Source organism: Balaenoptera acutorostrata, chromosome 2 (assembly GCF_949987535.1).
Source record: "Balaenoptera acutorostrata chromosome 2, mBalAcu1.1, whole genome shotgun sequence".
NCBI lineage: Eukaryota > Metazoa > Chordata > Mammalia > Artiodactyla > Balaenopteridae > Balaenoptera > Balaenoptera acutorostrata.
Window position 1 is genome coordinate 3,633,663 of NC_080065.1, and position 15,436 is coordinate 3,649,098.

A 15,436-nucleotide genomic window follows, 5' to 3' on the forward strand; every position below is an offset into this window, starting at 1 on the left:
CGGGTCAGGGGACGGGACGCTGCGCGCGGCAGGTTCGAAGCGCGGGCGCGGCCGGAGGGCTGAGGCTGCTGCGGTGGCGGCGGCGGCGGCGGTGGCGTGGGGCGAGAGGCGGCGGTGGCCGCAGTCCGGCCCGGTCCTCTCGGCTTCCGGCGGCGGCGCCATGGACGAGGCCGTGGGCGACCTGAAGCAGGCGCTGCCCTGTGTGGCCGAGGCGCCGACCGTCCATGTGGAGGTCCACCAGCGGAGCGGCAGGTGAGCCGGGCCCCGAGCCGACCGCGGCGCAACCCCGACCTGACAACACCCGACCTCGACCCGCTCCCCCGAGCCTGACCCCGACCAGATCCCGCCCTGACAGGAGCCGACTCCGATCCCAAGGCGGACTCCGGCCCGGCCCCGGCCCCAGCCGAGCCCGGGAACGCCGGGCTCTGGGACGGCCGGTCGCAGGAGTTCCGAGTCTGGGGAAACGGCCCTGACCCCGCACCCTCGCCCGCAGTCCCGACCCCCGGCGAACCCTGTCTGGCCTCGGTGGGCGGGGAGGGGCCGGGGCGCCGGGGGTGCCGGTGGCGGGCGAGGGGCGCCTGCGGGCGGCGGGGGGGGGTGGTTCTCTAGGGGCAGCCGAAGGGCCTGCGAGGTCTGGGAAGCAGCGGGCAGGGGGCTGAAGGGGGACCGCAGCTCACGGCCTCGTTGCCCGCCGCCGCAGCTTGGGGCTTCCAGTCTCCGCTAATCACAGCCCTGTCACTGCGGCTGCGCTTTGCGGGCTTCACGGTGGGCCTCGCGTTGTCCAGCACAGCTCCAGCGTAGTGACTGACCTCCAGGAGCCCAGGGTGGCACCGACTCTTGCCGTCGCCCCTTCTCCGGATGGGGACCTGGGGCACAGAGCCCTTGGGCGGCTTCCCCAGGTCACGAGGAGTCCGCGCAGGTCTGCTCCCCAGGCAGGCCCTCCTGCCTGCCCTCTTCACTGCTGCCCTTTTCCCTGTTCCGCCTGGTTTTTTTTTTTTTTAATCACTTACTGTTAAAATGTTGGTTTTTAACTCAGACCTGATTTACACGTTTTGTTTGCTTTCCTAGCACTGCAAAAAAAGAAGATATAAAGCTGAGTGTTAGAAAGCTCCTCAACAGGCATAATATCGTGTTTGGCGATTACGCGTGGACTGAGTTTGATGAGCCTTTTCTGACCAGAAATGTGCAGTCTGTGTCCATTGTTGACACGGAATTAAAAGCCAAAGATCCACAGGTAACTTACTAATTCTCAGTGGCCCCGTGAACGTGCACTTGCTGTTTTGAGAGGGTGCTGTGTAGATTTATTTGATGTTTCCTTCTCATCGCAGCCCATTGATTTGAGCACGTGCACCATTGCACTTCACATCTTCCAGCTGAATGAAGATGGCCCCAGCAGTGAAAATCTGGAGGAAGAGACAGAAAATATAATTGCAGCAAACCATTGGGTGCTGCCTGCAGGTACCTGTGACAGTAACAGTAGGCAGAGCACGCCGAGAATGGGAGGTCGGAGGATGGTACGCGCCTTGGGCTTGTCAAGGAGATTTTGTCCGCCGTGTAGAATTTTAGAATGTTTTATCTGTTATGAAATAGAAAGTATATCACGGCAGAGAAAGGTAGAAATTTCCAGTTTGAACCTACTTGGATGGATCCCTCAAAGACAGTGCTAATTGAGAATTACACTGGTGCTCTTCTCTCCTGCCCAATTGGTCAGTCGTGCTGGACCACTCCTTTCTCCTGCCTTCTCGATGCTCCTCTGTGAACTTTGCCGATGGGGTCTAGCAGGCAGAATCCTGCTTCTAATCCGGGTTAGGCTTGATGTCCTAACGACTAGAATAGACCTGCCGCTCAGCCCTGCCGGAATGTCGGCTCGTGGGGAGAGTGGTGGGTTCAGGGTCTGTGCTTGTGTCCGAGCACAGGTCCACAAAGACAGGTGTGCAGAATAATATGACAAAGAGGTTAATTACCTATTCAAAACCACGTGTGACTGCCATTTATTCAACATCTTTAATTTTAAGAACAATTTTAAAAGTCTGGCTTCCTGGTAACCAGAATTTTAGCTTACCGCGTGTGGAGCAGTGGAGGGCATCAGCGGCTCAGGGCGGACCTAACCAGTAGGTGCAAGGCTTCCTTTCCTAAAGTTAGGTTTTTGTTTTATTCTCTCAGCTGAATTCCATGGGCTTTGGGACAGCCTGGTGTATGATGTGGAAGTCAAATCTCACGTGAGTTGTGCATTTTTCCCAAAAGACCCCATTATTTGAAGTAGAATCATTATTGTGTCACTCTCTAGCACTCCTTAACTCAGATGGGCTTTTGTGAACACTGCTTACCAGCAGCCCATGTCCTGGATTTCTGTCCTGTGGGATTGCTCCTGAGTGGAGCTGCCCTCCGGGGAGTTCCCCTTGGGAGAAGGGGGAGTGTTGGGAGGGTGAAGACCACTTGCACTGGGTCTTACGCTTGGTGTGACCAAGCACGTGCACAGGGTCACTCCGTGGGCTGAGGAGGCAGTGCCGAGGGGCAGACCGAGCAGGTGGGCAGGTCTGAGCAGGTTCCAGCGTGTCTGCACCCCCTTCAAGGGGAAGAGTCCTTCTGCACGCTGGGGGGACACTAGGGGTCTGGCCCCACCACCCCCTTCAAGGGGAAGAGTCCTTCTGCACGCTGGGGGGACACTAGGGGTCTGGCCCCACCACCCCCTTCAAGGGGAAGAGTCCTTCTGCACGCTGGGGGGACACTAGGGGTCTGGCCCCACCACCCCCTTCAAGGGGAAGAGTCCTTCTGCACGCTGGGGGGACACTAGGGGTCTGGCCCCACCACCCCCTTCAAGGGGAAGAGTCCTTCTGCACGCTGGGGGGACACTAGGGGTCTGGCCCCACCACCCCCTTCAAGGGGAAGAGTCCTTCTGCACGCTGGGGGGACACTAGGGGTCTGGCCCCACCACCCCCTTCAAAGGGAAGAGTCCTTCTGCACGCTGGGGGGACACTAGGGGTCTGGCCCCACCACCCCCTTCAAGGGGAAGAGTCCTTCTGCACGCTGGGGGGACACTAGGGGTCTGGCCCCACCACCCCCTTCAAGGGGAAGAGTCCTTCTGCACGCTGGGGGGACACAGAGCCCCGGCTGTTGTTCTTTCAGTGAATGGGCCGTGTGCTGGTCCACGGCTGTGTCCCAGAGGAAGGAGCTCACTCTTACTTGGCGGGTCCCTCAGTTGTTTTGTGTGTCGTTGGCATTTTAAATAAAAGTGATCTTCCTGTTCACCTTTTATCCTTAAAACAGTAACAGCCAGCACTTGTCCTCTTATATCTCAAGTTACCGTCTGAGTTGAAAGTCTGTAGGTGTCTGGCAAGCGTCTGGCCATGGCAGTCTCTGAAGACTCCCATCGCTCTGCTCATTTAGGGCATGTTCAGTGGAACCTTCGCCTTGCCGGGGACTTTATCCGTATTTTTCCTTTCTCCACTCAGCTCCTTGACTATGTGATGACAACTTTACTGTTTTCAGACAAGAAGGTCAACAGCAATCTCATCACCTGGAACCGGGTGGTGCTGCTTCATGGTAAAGCATTACAGCTTTGTTTGACAAGATAAACTGCGTGAAACCAGGCTTCTACTCGTGCCTTTGTCCTCCTGCGAGGAGTTGCAGCTGCTTTTTTCTGGTGGGGCCGGAGTTGTCCTAGAGTGTCCTCCTCTGTGAAGCCAGTCGGGCTCATGCTCGCGGGGCTTTGGTTACTTGACCCTTCGTTTGGCAGCCACCTGGTTATGCCTTGTGACTTTTTATACTATTATTAAACTTTTCAAATACCTGCCTCATTTTCCGATTGATCATGGACTCCTCAGGATAGCAGTTGCCTTGTGTTTCTTCATAGTATCCTTAGAGCTTCCCTTGATGGGTAATGAACTGCAAACGCCACACTTTACAGGACTCTGGCTCGTTCTTGGAGGAGAATACTGGGTTTTCTTTCTTAATGTCCCTGTAGAGAAAAGAATCGAGAGAAAACCCCAATTACAGTGAAGTAGGAACTATAATTAAAAGGGTAATTAGCCTCTTTATACAATAAAGATTGTAGGCTTGTATACAACTTTAAGAAATCAATGTCTTTTAAATAGCATATATTCTGGCAGATTGTCTTAATACCAGGGTCAGACTAGACAATCGAGAGGTGTTTTAATTAGTGCAGTACATTACTTCCATTTAGAATTGGTTGTATATTTACTCTTAAACTATGGAAAATGCAGAAGATCAGAGTTGAATGTGTCAGCATTTTCTCTTGGATGGGTTCATGCTTCCGCATCAGTTACCTCAGAGTTCCTGCAAAACACTGTGCTAAGTGACACACACTCAGGACACAAGCCCTCGCCTTACCGCTCTCCCTGTGTAGCGTGGCGTTCGGGCCCACGTCCAGGTAACGAGTGAAAGATGGTGGTTCCGTGGGCTTCAGAAAGAGCAAACGTCAGTGCCTTCAGGGTCCTGATGGTTACCAGGAAAGGTGTGTTTGACCTTTGAAAGGTGGATTTTCATAATCAGTGGATTTCATAGAGGACGTGTGGGGACGAGGAGGATGTCAGTGTAGATGTGGACAAATGTGGAGCGGATTGTGGGCCAGGAAGCATACTTGGTGATGTTTTCTAGCATTTACACCGCTAGCAGATTTCTTTGTAAGTTCATAAGCGGTACTTGTGGTAATAACATTCGTAGCACTGAAGTCTGTTTGTTATTTTATATCCTATGGATAATGCAACTATTGTTGTTTAACAAATTTGTTATAGCACTGACTTAAAAACATAATTTGCATTTTGTTACAGGTCCTCCAGGAACTGGAAAAACATCCCTGTGTAAAGCTTTAGCCCAGAAATTGACCATCAGACTCTCAAGCAGGTAACTTCGGTAATTTGAGAGAGGAGAGCCACAGAATTGGGTTTGCTGGGCTTTCAATTATAACAACGGAAACTTTTTATTTTTAAATCATTTTACATGAATAGTAGGTCTCTGTCTTTCAATGTAAATTAACGAATTCCTCTGTACTCAGCGTTGTCTTGAGTTATGATTCCAGTCTTTTTAAACGTGTTGAGACTTGCTTTATGACCAGCACATGGTCTCTCCTGGTGACTGTCGCCCCACGTGCACTTAGGACGTGTTTCTGCTCTCGTTGGGTCGACGGTTCCATGTGTGTTAGCTCAGGACACTTGATGTCCATGCTGATCATCTGTCTGCTGTTCTGTCGCTTCCTGGGAGGACTGTCCAAGCCTAGCGCTGGGTTTGTCTGTTCCTCCTTGAGTTTTGGCAGTTTTGGGGTTTATGGTTTTATCACACTTAGGGAATATTTGGCTGTTACCTTTTCCACTAGTTCCCCTGCGCTCGGTGTTTGTTTACATGTTAGACTGCCTGATGTCCCACAGGCCGCTGATGTGCTCTTCTGGTGTTTTCAGGTTTTTAAAATTTTCTGTCTGTGTTTCATTTTGGATAGTTTTCTGCAGTAGACGATCTGTTTTTAATTCTGTTCAGTGAAATTTTCGTTTCTGATAGTGTGTTTTTCTTTGGAGATTCTGTTTGGTTCCTTTTATACTTGCATTTCTTGTCCCACTGTGCTCTTGGTAAATCCTGGGGTAAGTGTATGATAGCTGTCTTATGCTCTGTCTACCAAGTCCATTGTCATTATCATCTGGGTCTGGTTACGGGACACATGTTTCTGCTTCTTGGCGTGTCAGGTAATTTTTGATTGAATGTGGACGTTATGATTTCAAGCATCTGGATTCTGTGGTCTGTCTTTAATGACTGCCGGGTTTTGTTCTGGCAGGCGTTTGTGTACTTGTCTTTGGTGTGATCCTTTTTGAGGTCTCTTTTTAAGCTTTGTTCGAGAGGGGTCTTGATGTGGTCTAGGCTTAACGCTCAGGTGGGGCCCTTCTCGGGTCTCAGTTGAGCCCCTGGATGAGCAGCGAGTACTCTGCACCTTGGCTGTTGGGGCCTTGAACACTCCCGGCCTGTGAGCGCCAGGGTTTCCCTACTCACACACACCACATATCCAGGAAAGACTCCAGGGCCCCGTGATGGTTTCTGGAGCTTTATTCCTGTGTATCCCCCTCCTCTCTGGAACCCTGCTCTGTAGCCTCCAGACACCTCAGGCTCCTTGAACTCTGGCCTCTGTCTCCTCGACTCGCCTGATGGCCACTCTTCTTGGGTCCCCCCCCACGGTCGCTGCTGGAAGGTGCTCCAGGCAGGACGTCAGGGCGGTCGCGCTCTCCCCATTGCCCTCCTCTCGGGTCACCGTCCTCCAGAGCTGTCGTCCAGTGCCTGTCACAGATGTTGTTTCATCTGTTCTGACTGGTTTTCTAGTTGGTTAAGGCAGAAGGTAAATATGATCCCTGTTGATCCAGTATGACCAGAAGAGGAAATCCTGTGAGATTTACTTTTAAATCTATTTTGTTTTCAAAAATGTCTTATAAGTAGGGAAATTGCTTATTTCAACCCTTTTTTTTATGTTTAGTAATTTGGCCTTGGTCTTTACATAGTGAAATGCATCTGTGTTTTGAAGACCTCTTAAGGGCAGTTTCCTAAGCCACCAGAGGGGGAGGTGTTATTACAAGAAATGTAACTTTTCCAGTACAAAGATCTGGAAATCTGTACTTATTTTGTGGCAAAAAGAAACCTTAGCAAGTCTTTTTTGCCCACTTCACTGAATATTCAAAATGCTTTATGATTAATTTTGTTTAATAGTCAACCCGATCTGTATTCATTAGGTTGTCTGTCTCCCCCTTCTCCTGTTTTGTTAAACAGAATTACTAAATGGTCTTTTTCAACTGGAAAATTAATGATACTTTTTAAAAGTAATTCTTTTTCTTCTGTGGACTTTTGACATGAAAGAAACTGTGGGGAGGACCGGGGAGTTAGCTTTTCTCGGGCCTGTTTCCTGTTCGATTTTAGTCAGAACTGAGTGCATCCAGATCTCTTACCACCTCCTTGGTGGATGGAGTGTTAGTGCTGGACTTCAGTCGGTATGTGTTCAGGTTCCCTTTTGAGCTTTCCAGGGCTCTAGGTTTGCAGGAAGTGATTTTGTGCTGGAAAACAAATTGTCACATTCTTTACGGTTTTGTGGAAGGAGGAAAAAATGTTCTGCTCTGGCCAAAAAATTTTTCATGCTTGTGTTTTGATTTGTTTGCTGTGTTAGTGCAGGTAATGCTTTTTCAATATGGAAGTATAAATTATAAGTAGATTTAAAATGAGAGGGATTTTATTCTTGCTTTAATTCAAATGAAGATACTGTTCAGTTCGAGAAACTTAATTTGCTCCATCTAGAACTATTGACGGTGATGCATCTTGTTAGATTTTTCGTAATTTTTAGTATATAGCTTGCGAGGTCGCTCGGTCGTGTGTCAGTGGCTGTAATGATTTAACAAAGTAGCCATTCTCAACCTGCTGGGCATTTGAGAGATGTTGCATTAATGAGGTGGAGGTGGTTGCCGCTGCGGAGGCTGCGGACTGATTTGTAACAATTGCTGTGACTCTTTTTTCCTGTCTTAGGTACCGGTATGGCCAGTTAATCGAAATAAACAGCCACAGCCTGTTCTCTAAGTGGTTTTCAGAAGTAAGTGTTAGTACGAATTCCAGTTCTCCGGATTGTCAGCCATGCGGTTGAAAAGTTGTCCGGTTGATTAGGCCAACTTTCTCCTCCAAAAGCTTTAGGAGAGAAACAGGTGAAATGGGAAAGTGAACAAGGGGCTGACTTTGCGATCAGAGAAAACTTCCAGAGCTCAGCGGTAACTTGGAAATAGTCTGAGGCCTCTGCCCGTCACATCCAGACCTCTGACTGGGTGGGACAGGAAGTTCAGTGTAACCTTAGGAGGGAGGGGTCTGCCTTCTAACGGGGCGGCACCCCTCAGCGGAGCATGCGCTTGGGGCTTGAGCCTCGTTCACCATCTGTGACCTGAGGGACTCCAGCCAGGTGATGTCACAGGTGCCCCTCACCTCTGAAAGGCTCTGCCGCGGGCACCTGTGTCAGGAGGTCCCCCTGGTGGGTGGTGAGTGGGGACAGGGAGTGCCCATCAGGGGTGCACCGGGCTGGTTTGCACGCGAGACCCAGGCTGTCCTGGTCGTGAGGACGACTGGGAAGGGAAAAGAGGGAAGACAGGGGGGCCAGGGTGCGAGTCACCTGAGCTGTGCATGCATCCCTGGCCCACGAAGCCAGGAGGGAGGACATCTGGGTTCTCTGCAGACCTGGCTTCTCTGGTTCAGGGAGTTTTCCGAGGGGCCGTCAGGAGACGGTGGGCTCGTGGGGCCACCTGGGGTCAGAGCAAAGCCAGGTGGGGACAGTGGGCACGTGTGCACCAGGCACCTTGATGAGTGCAAGTGGGTAATAAAGAGTGTTTTGCTTCCAGAGTGGCAAGCTGGTAACTAGGATGTTCCAGAAGATTCAGGACTTAATTGATGACAAAGATGCTCTGGTGTTTGTGCTGATTGACGAGGTACGTGTGTTCAGACTTTAAACCTGTGACTGGAGGAGGCTCGAGACTGAGGGGCCTCGTAAATCGCTGGGGCGGGTCCAGCCCCCGCAGGCTCCGTGCCCTGCAGTCCTTGCCCCACGGGCACCCCTCTCATCAGGCTCACGGTGCAGGTGCGCGTGCCCACACCTGCGTCTGCCCAGCTGACAGCGCCCCGTTGCTCCGTCCCTACAGGTGGAGAGCCTAACGGCCGCCCGCAATGCCTGCAGGGCGGGTGCTGAGCCTTCGGATGCCATCCGCGTAGTCAACGCCGTGTTGACCCAAATCGATCAGATCAAAAGGTAACGCTATGCACAGCGGGCTTGCGTGAGAAGCACGGACACCGCCCAGCCTTACTCCCAGCTTTTCTAGCTAAGAACGCATCTGGCACTGAGCGTGGGCTCTGTCTTCTCCACATTTGAGGCAGCTTGTACTAAATGCATGTTTTAGAAATTAAGTATTTTTTCTTTATTAAAGTATTAAACATGCAAAACAAACCTTGGGTGTGGGGAGGATGTGTGCCCTGCAGAGAAGCAAAATGTAGTGTCAGAGTTAGTGCCCGCAGGCCCTGGCGGGGGCGGTCGCTGAAGGGCCGGCACCGGGCGGGTGGGGCGCCAGCTGCTCGCCCTTCTCGGGGCCGGGTTTCGCGTGTCCGCGGTCCAGCCTCGCACTCCAGGCCCGCGGCCAGTGTGCCCAAAGCCGATCCAGCTCTAGGGGGCGCCTCCTGACGCACGAGAAGCCCCGTCTGCTCTGTGCGGTGGGTCTCCCGTTGCCCTCCACGTGCCGCGCTCAGAAGTGGGTCTGCTGCGTGGAGCGCCGTGAGCTGCGCTGTGCTGCGTCAGACTTGACCCTGGCCGTCACGGTGTTCTTCACGCGGAGGACATCTGCATTGTCTGTTGGGGTCAGCTGCAGGCGTCCCTCGCTTCTTCTGCAAGCGAACTTTGTGTGAGGTGTAGACCCTCTTGTCTCTGCCTCCTCACCCCACACCCCCGCTCTTCGGTCTGGTTTCTCCCCCTGCCACTGCCCCCTCGTCCACCCCAGCGCTTCGTGCGGAACCGTCCGCGGCATTCGGCCCCCGGGGGCCCCTCCCTCTCTCCGCTCTCCTGACCGCTCAGTTTCTGCTGCCAGCGTCGCCCCGGCATCTCTGGGTGGGAGGAGGGGCCTGCGCTCCCGCCCTGCTCACGGTTCTGGTGGGCGAGCCTCCATCGAAGACCTGTACGTCCACACAGTCCCCGGCCCTCGTTCGGCCCAGAAACCCCAACTCCCTGCGGTTCCCATTGCACTGATGGCCTTGCTGCACACCCACTGCTCAAGGCAGAAGATGGGGCCCCCGGACCACCCCCGTCACTCCGGGAGGAGTGGAGACTGGGGCTCTGGTTTGTCTCTCACCCCGCTCACCTCACGCTGCCTCTGTGCAGGTCTGACCGTTTGTGAAAAGCCCGAGCCCCGGACGAGGGTCCCAGCGGCGTGTGTGCGCCCTCCGCGCAGCCTGGGCTCACCAGCCTCCTGGCCCGTGTGCCCGCCCCGCCCCGGGCTCACCCTGCTCACCCTGCTCACCCTGCAGAGGGCTGTGTACCTGTGCATGGCCGTGCCCAGGCAGGCGGGAGTGTAGGTGCTGTGGGGCTTGGGGGCGCGCGCAGAGGTGAGGGGTTCACCGTGGGTGGAAGGCAGGGGGATGTCAAGCAGGGGCCCGGGAGAGCTTTCCGGGAGGCAGGGGAGCGACCAGGGCACGGCCCGGGGAGGGTCTGCTGTGTTGCAGCCAGGAGAACCTGGCAGGAGTTGGGGGTCAGGCAGGAGCTCAAGGCGCAGGGCTTCGGAAGGCCTCGTGGGCAGGTGTGCGGAGGGGGAGTGTAGCCGGCTGAAGGGCACTGGCTGAATGCCCGGGACCTTGGTGGCCGTCTGTCCTGACGCTCCTCGTGTCGGGTCAGGTGTGGTCGAGTCCCTACGGCATGGGGTGACCGGTCCTCACCTCTCTGTCCGCAGGCACTCCAACGTGGTGATCCTGACCACTTCCAACATCACGGAGAGGATCGACGTGGCCTTCGTGGACAGAGCTGACATCAGGCAGTACATTGGGCCGCCCTCCGCAGCAGCCATTTTCAGAATCTACCTCTCCTGCCTGGAAGAACTGATGAGGGTACCTTGGTTTTTTTCTCTCTCTCCTAATCAGTAGATTTCTTATGTTTTCTTAACTCGCTGACGTAGCCTAATACATCTGGTTCCAATGTAGAATGAGGTCTCTCAACCTGACATCAATCATCTCCTGAGATTGAAAGTTACAATTGTTGGGGACTTCCCTGGTGGTCCAGTGGTTAAGGCTCTGTGTTTCCACTGCATGGGGTGAGGGTTCAATCCCTGGTCGGGGAGCTAAAATCCCACGGGCCACGTGGTGAGGCCAAAAAAAAAAAAAAGCTACAGTTGTTGTATCTGCAGGTTGAGCGAATAGTCGAAATCACAGCCACTGGTCCAGTATTTTGCTGATCATCATGGTGGTTTGATCTGCTGATCTGCAAGGTGCCGAGTGAGTAGGGGTGTGGGCCTGTCCCGGACCTCACGGCCTTTGCAAGTGACCTGCTCTCTGGGCCTCGATTTCCTCCCCTGAGAGAGGAAGAACCGTAGTGGTCCTGGTTCACAGGGAGGTCACCAGACGGGAGGTCGTAGTTCACAGGGAGGTCGTCGGCTGCAGTGTTGGCGGCCCCAGGTTCTACCGTCAGCGCGAGCACAGCGGCAGCGAGCGCATTCATGTTCACAGTCTGCCTCTCGCGAGTCGGTCTCAGGGCCTGCGTGTGCCCGTGGGCGGTAACCGAGCCAGCCAGCAAACGGGGATGTACACAGCGATCGCCAGGCTGGCATCCTTGTAACCGGCTGGGGGATGGGGCCGCTGCCTGCACCGCGGAGTGGGGGCCCCAGCGTCCTCACAAGGGTGACCCGGCCTCTGGCGGGGACGGGAGCCGGTCTCCGCCCCGGGTGCGCTGTCCCGGCGCGCGGGCCCTCCTGCTTTCCCGCGCCTTGGGGGGCGGCGTGGGGCGTGGGGCTTGGACGTGGTGCCGCCGTTGGGGAGCCTGCGTGGTGGGGATCCTGCTGGAGGCCCGGGCGCCTTCCCAGGGAGCCCGTCGTGCTGTGCTGCGAGTCCGGGGGCTGCCCTGAGGCTTCGCCAGGCGTTCGGACGTTTTCTGGGAGCCGAGTGCCTGGAGCAGGTGTCGTTTCTTAGACGGTTTATGGGAAATGAAGACATTCCGACGTGGCGGAGGTTTGGCCGGCCCTGAAGGCTGTCGGCGAGGGACTGTGGCCCCGCGCTGTCAGGAGCCCGCTGGACGGCTCAGGTCCCTGGGGGGTCCGCGGAGGCCGCAGGGAGCCTGAGGGAGTGTCACGCAGTCAGGTGGGAAGGTCAGAACACACCCAGCACAGACCCTGTTGCTTAGTTTTACCTACGACCCCCACCAGCCCTCCCAAATGTGCAGCCAGACCTCTCCTTTCTCCTCTCGTGGCTTCTGAATCAGACGGTGTGGAAGCGTCAGCGTGGCAGCCTGACGGTTCAGCGCGGGTGCTTGGGAAGGAGCGTCCCACGCGCAGACACGTGGTCTGGGAGGTGACCTCTAGGACCCGGGTCCGTGGTCACTTAGAGGCTGTCTGTCATTCCACCAAATGAGAGTCTTGATTTTAAAACAGTGAACAGAGACCCTCCTTGAAAGGCTGGCCAAGTCTGGCTCCAGGGCCCAACTCTGTCCATCGTGGGGTGTGACGCATGGTCGAAACTGAATTACCGGGCTGGACGCAACACCTCTGAGTTCCTCCCCACCTGACACGTGCTGAGGACATGTTTTGCCCACAGGAGCAGAAGGGGCTGAGCCGCTGTGGCTTCTGAGACGTGTTTTGCTGTCTGTATTCTTGCCTTTGTTAGAAGCAGCAGGGCTGTGTGAGAGAGCTGCTTCCTGGGGCCCGTGCAGGTCCAACGGCCCTACTTGGATTTCTGAGATGTGACGTGGAGTGTGTCTGCCGTCTAAGTGCTGTCCCCGTTGCTGACCCTCCCTCTGTCCCCGCAGTGTCAGATCATATACCCTCGCCAGCAGCTGCTGACCCTCCGCGAGCTGGAGATGATCGGCTTCATTGAAAACAACGTGTCCAAGTTGAGCCTCCTTCTGAGTGAAATTTCAAGGTGAGCACTGACCTCACTTTTGTAACCAAGAGAAGCCCGTTTGCTTTGGGATTGGCGGGGAGGGCGTCGTAACTGCCTGCGGCAGCCAGGGTGGTAGTTTGGGGTCAGACGGCAGGGGCTTGATCCCGAGGCATCGCACACGCGCCAGAAGCCCCCCAGCCTCCCCGACCCTGGGCTCCTGGGCAGGAGGGTGGAGGGCAGCTGCCCTCCTGCCTCCTAGACGTGACAGTGGACCGTGAACAAAGTGCTGCCCTTGTATCTGGAAAGACGTTCAGATTAAGGCTCTCTTTGACGCATTACTGATTCCTTAAGCAGTATCTGTTAAACTTTTACAAATTGGCAAGAAAATAAAATGGAGGCTTTTGCTTTGATAAGCAAACAGTTAAACAATTAAACAATTACGGCGCTAGGCTTGGTGCTTTGGGAAATAAAGGAAAGCGGTCCAGCTGCCTGGGCACCGAGGGACACGTAACACGTGAGCATCGAGAATCGTGGGCACGCCTGCTCAAGGCCCAGGCTGGTAGCGCTTTCAAGTTCTCAGATGGCCTTGGTGATCAAGGGAAGCTGGGAAATGGAGCAGAGCCCGAAGGACCGTTAGAATTTGCATAAACTGGAGAGAAATCAGGAAGGCTGCGGGCGCCCTTAGGTGGGCTGCGCTGCAGACACCAGCTGGTGGCGCTGCCGGGGCCCGGGGGGTGGAGTCACTGCCGGTTGGAGAGATTTAGTTAAAGTGGCTGAGGTGGGACAGAGGAGAGCAGTTCAGAGACTTGGGCAAAAATTCAGCAAGACGTGAACCAGCCCGGTTCCCGGGGGAGCCCTTGCTGCCAGCCGTGTGCCCACCTCACTGTGCTCCTTGCGAGGCGGTGGGTGGCGTCAGGACCCTGTCCTGGCCCCCCCTCGAGGGGCTCTGGGGGAGGGACGTGCAGGGTCTAGTCCGGAAACATGCAGCGGTCCGTGTGGAGTTGACGCCCTGAGTGTGGTTACGTTCACAGGAAGAGTGAGGGCCTCAGCGGCCGTGTCCTGAGAAAACTCCCTTTTCTGGCTCACGCTCTGTACATCCAGGTGAGTCCCCGGCCAAGCTCCGCCTCTGGGCCCTGTTCCGCCGCCACCCGCTCTGTCCAGCAGGGTGCGCCCTCGCTGAGAGTCCCACTTGCCACCATTGGGGTCTCTGCCTCATTTCACGTTTCTAAAGCGACGGGCTCCTGGGGCAGTGGGAGGAGGTGGCCGTGTGTCTGCTCACCCCTCGCTGGCATGTCGAGCGCTCACGTGCAGGCCCTCCCTGCCTCCTCGGAGGTGCTTGTGCCCTGGCGGGGGCGGGGGGGGGGGTCGGGCGCTGCCGGGTGGCCCCTCCGAGGACAAGAACTCGCACGATGCCGTCTATCTTTCCAGGCCCCCAGCATCACCATCGAGGGCTTCCTCCAGGCCCTGTCTCTGGCCGTGGACAAGCAGTTTGAGGACAGGAAGAAGCTCTCGTCGTGCGTGTGACCTGGCGCCCCCGTCTGCGTTCTCGGTGAGCGCACAGCAGGGAGGCGACAGGCTTCTCTCACAGCAGCGCCCGCCCCGGCAATCTCCGAGCCCGTGGCTGAGCCTTGCCGGCCAGAAACCCACAGACCGGTGGTGTTCAAGAAGCGTGTTATATTTACGTACTTTTAAACGCGTGTTAGAAGGCGAACAGCCTGTGGTTTTCTCTGTTTTAAAAGACGATCATCTGAGCTCTGTGTCTCTTTGTAAAGAACCGTCTAGATGTCCTTATTCTAGCCTGGCTCCGGTTGATTGGGCCCAAAATGCTGACAAGTTTTGTTTAAAAAAGATGACTAATGTAAGTTTTATAGAAGCGAAGCAGAAACTACATTGCCTTAAATAAGAATGTAATCATAGCATTAAAAGAGAAGTACACATCACTCAAGGCAAGGCAGCATTTGCTTCCTGCTGTGAGCTTGTTTGGTTTAGTGCAGACATTTTGGAGACTGATGACTAGGAAAAACCTGTTCCTATGTTAACAGAAATAGAGAAGAAAATTCTAGGGCAGGTGCTCTTCTCAGTAAGCAGACAGGCTGCACTTGCGGGGGAGGAGCAGCTGACGCGGGGCGAGCCTCCCTGGTGTCCAGTGCAGGCCGGCGCTTCGGGGACGTTTCACAGTCAGTCACGGCTCAAATGCAGATTGATGTTAACAGGTGTAAAATACATTGGCCAATAATGGATGTATTCCACAGAATATCGTGTTTGTTGCTTTCATCTCATACTAAAATAAATTTCATATTAGTGTTTCGTATACATTTTTAAAAGAACACGTTACCTTTTGTCACAGAACTTCTTAAGTATTAAAATTGTTTTTCCAAAATTTTCTCATTTTGATTCTCTTATCACTCTCAAATGCTTTGAGTTTTATTTTAAAATTACTCGCACGATCACTTGACTTTTAGCCTGTTTTACGCCTTGAGGTGAAGGTGCATCGTCTGCAGGTGGCTGTGCACCCCGGGGAGGCCTGGGGTCAGGGCTGGGCTGGGGGTGGGAGGACCCGAGTTTCCGCCCCTGGGCCGTCGGCCGTGCTTGGCTCCGGTCAGATCCAGGACCAGAGTGACTGCAGCCCTGGGGCTGGGGCCTGGCTCTGTGGTCTCCTCAAGACCCTGAAATAGGGAGAAAGTGGCGTCTGTGGGCCCTGGGGTCAGAAGACGGGAGGGGTGCTCCACGCTCCAGGGTTGCTACTGAAGTGCCCAGCGTCCAGGTGTCCAGGTGGGAGGAGAGGGGAGCCCGGGGCCGGGCCGGTGCAGAGGCATAGACAGATGCGCGCGGGGGCAGCGGGGGAGGGAAGCCCCGAGAG

General features: G+C 54.8%; 1 protein-coding gene across 1 annotated transcript; it reads left to right on the forward strand.

Annotated features, from left to right (window-relative positions):
* Position 1: 1 nt before the first annotated feature.
* Positions 2-14,956, forward strand: TRIP13 (thyroid hormone receptor interactor 13). Its single transcript, XM_057541662.1, has 13 exons — positions 2-252; positions 1,069-1,234; positions 1,329-1,458; positions 2,164-2,219; positions 3,453-3,543; positions 4,791-4,863; positions 7,504-7,567; positions 8,358-8,444; positions 8,655-8,761; positions 10,443-10,596; positions 12,503-12,615; positions 13,608-13,677; positions 14,005-14,956. Exons 1-13 carry the CDS (start codon positions 161-163, stop codon positions 14,098-14,100), a joined length of 1,299 nt encoding a protein of 432 aa, XP_057397645.1. The 5' UTR covers positions 2-160; the 3' UTR covers positions 14,101-14,956.
* The last annotated feature ends 480 nt before the right edge of the window (positions 14,957-15,436 follow it).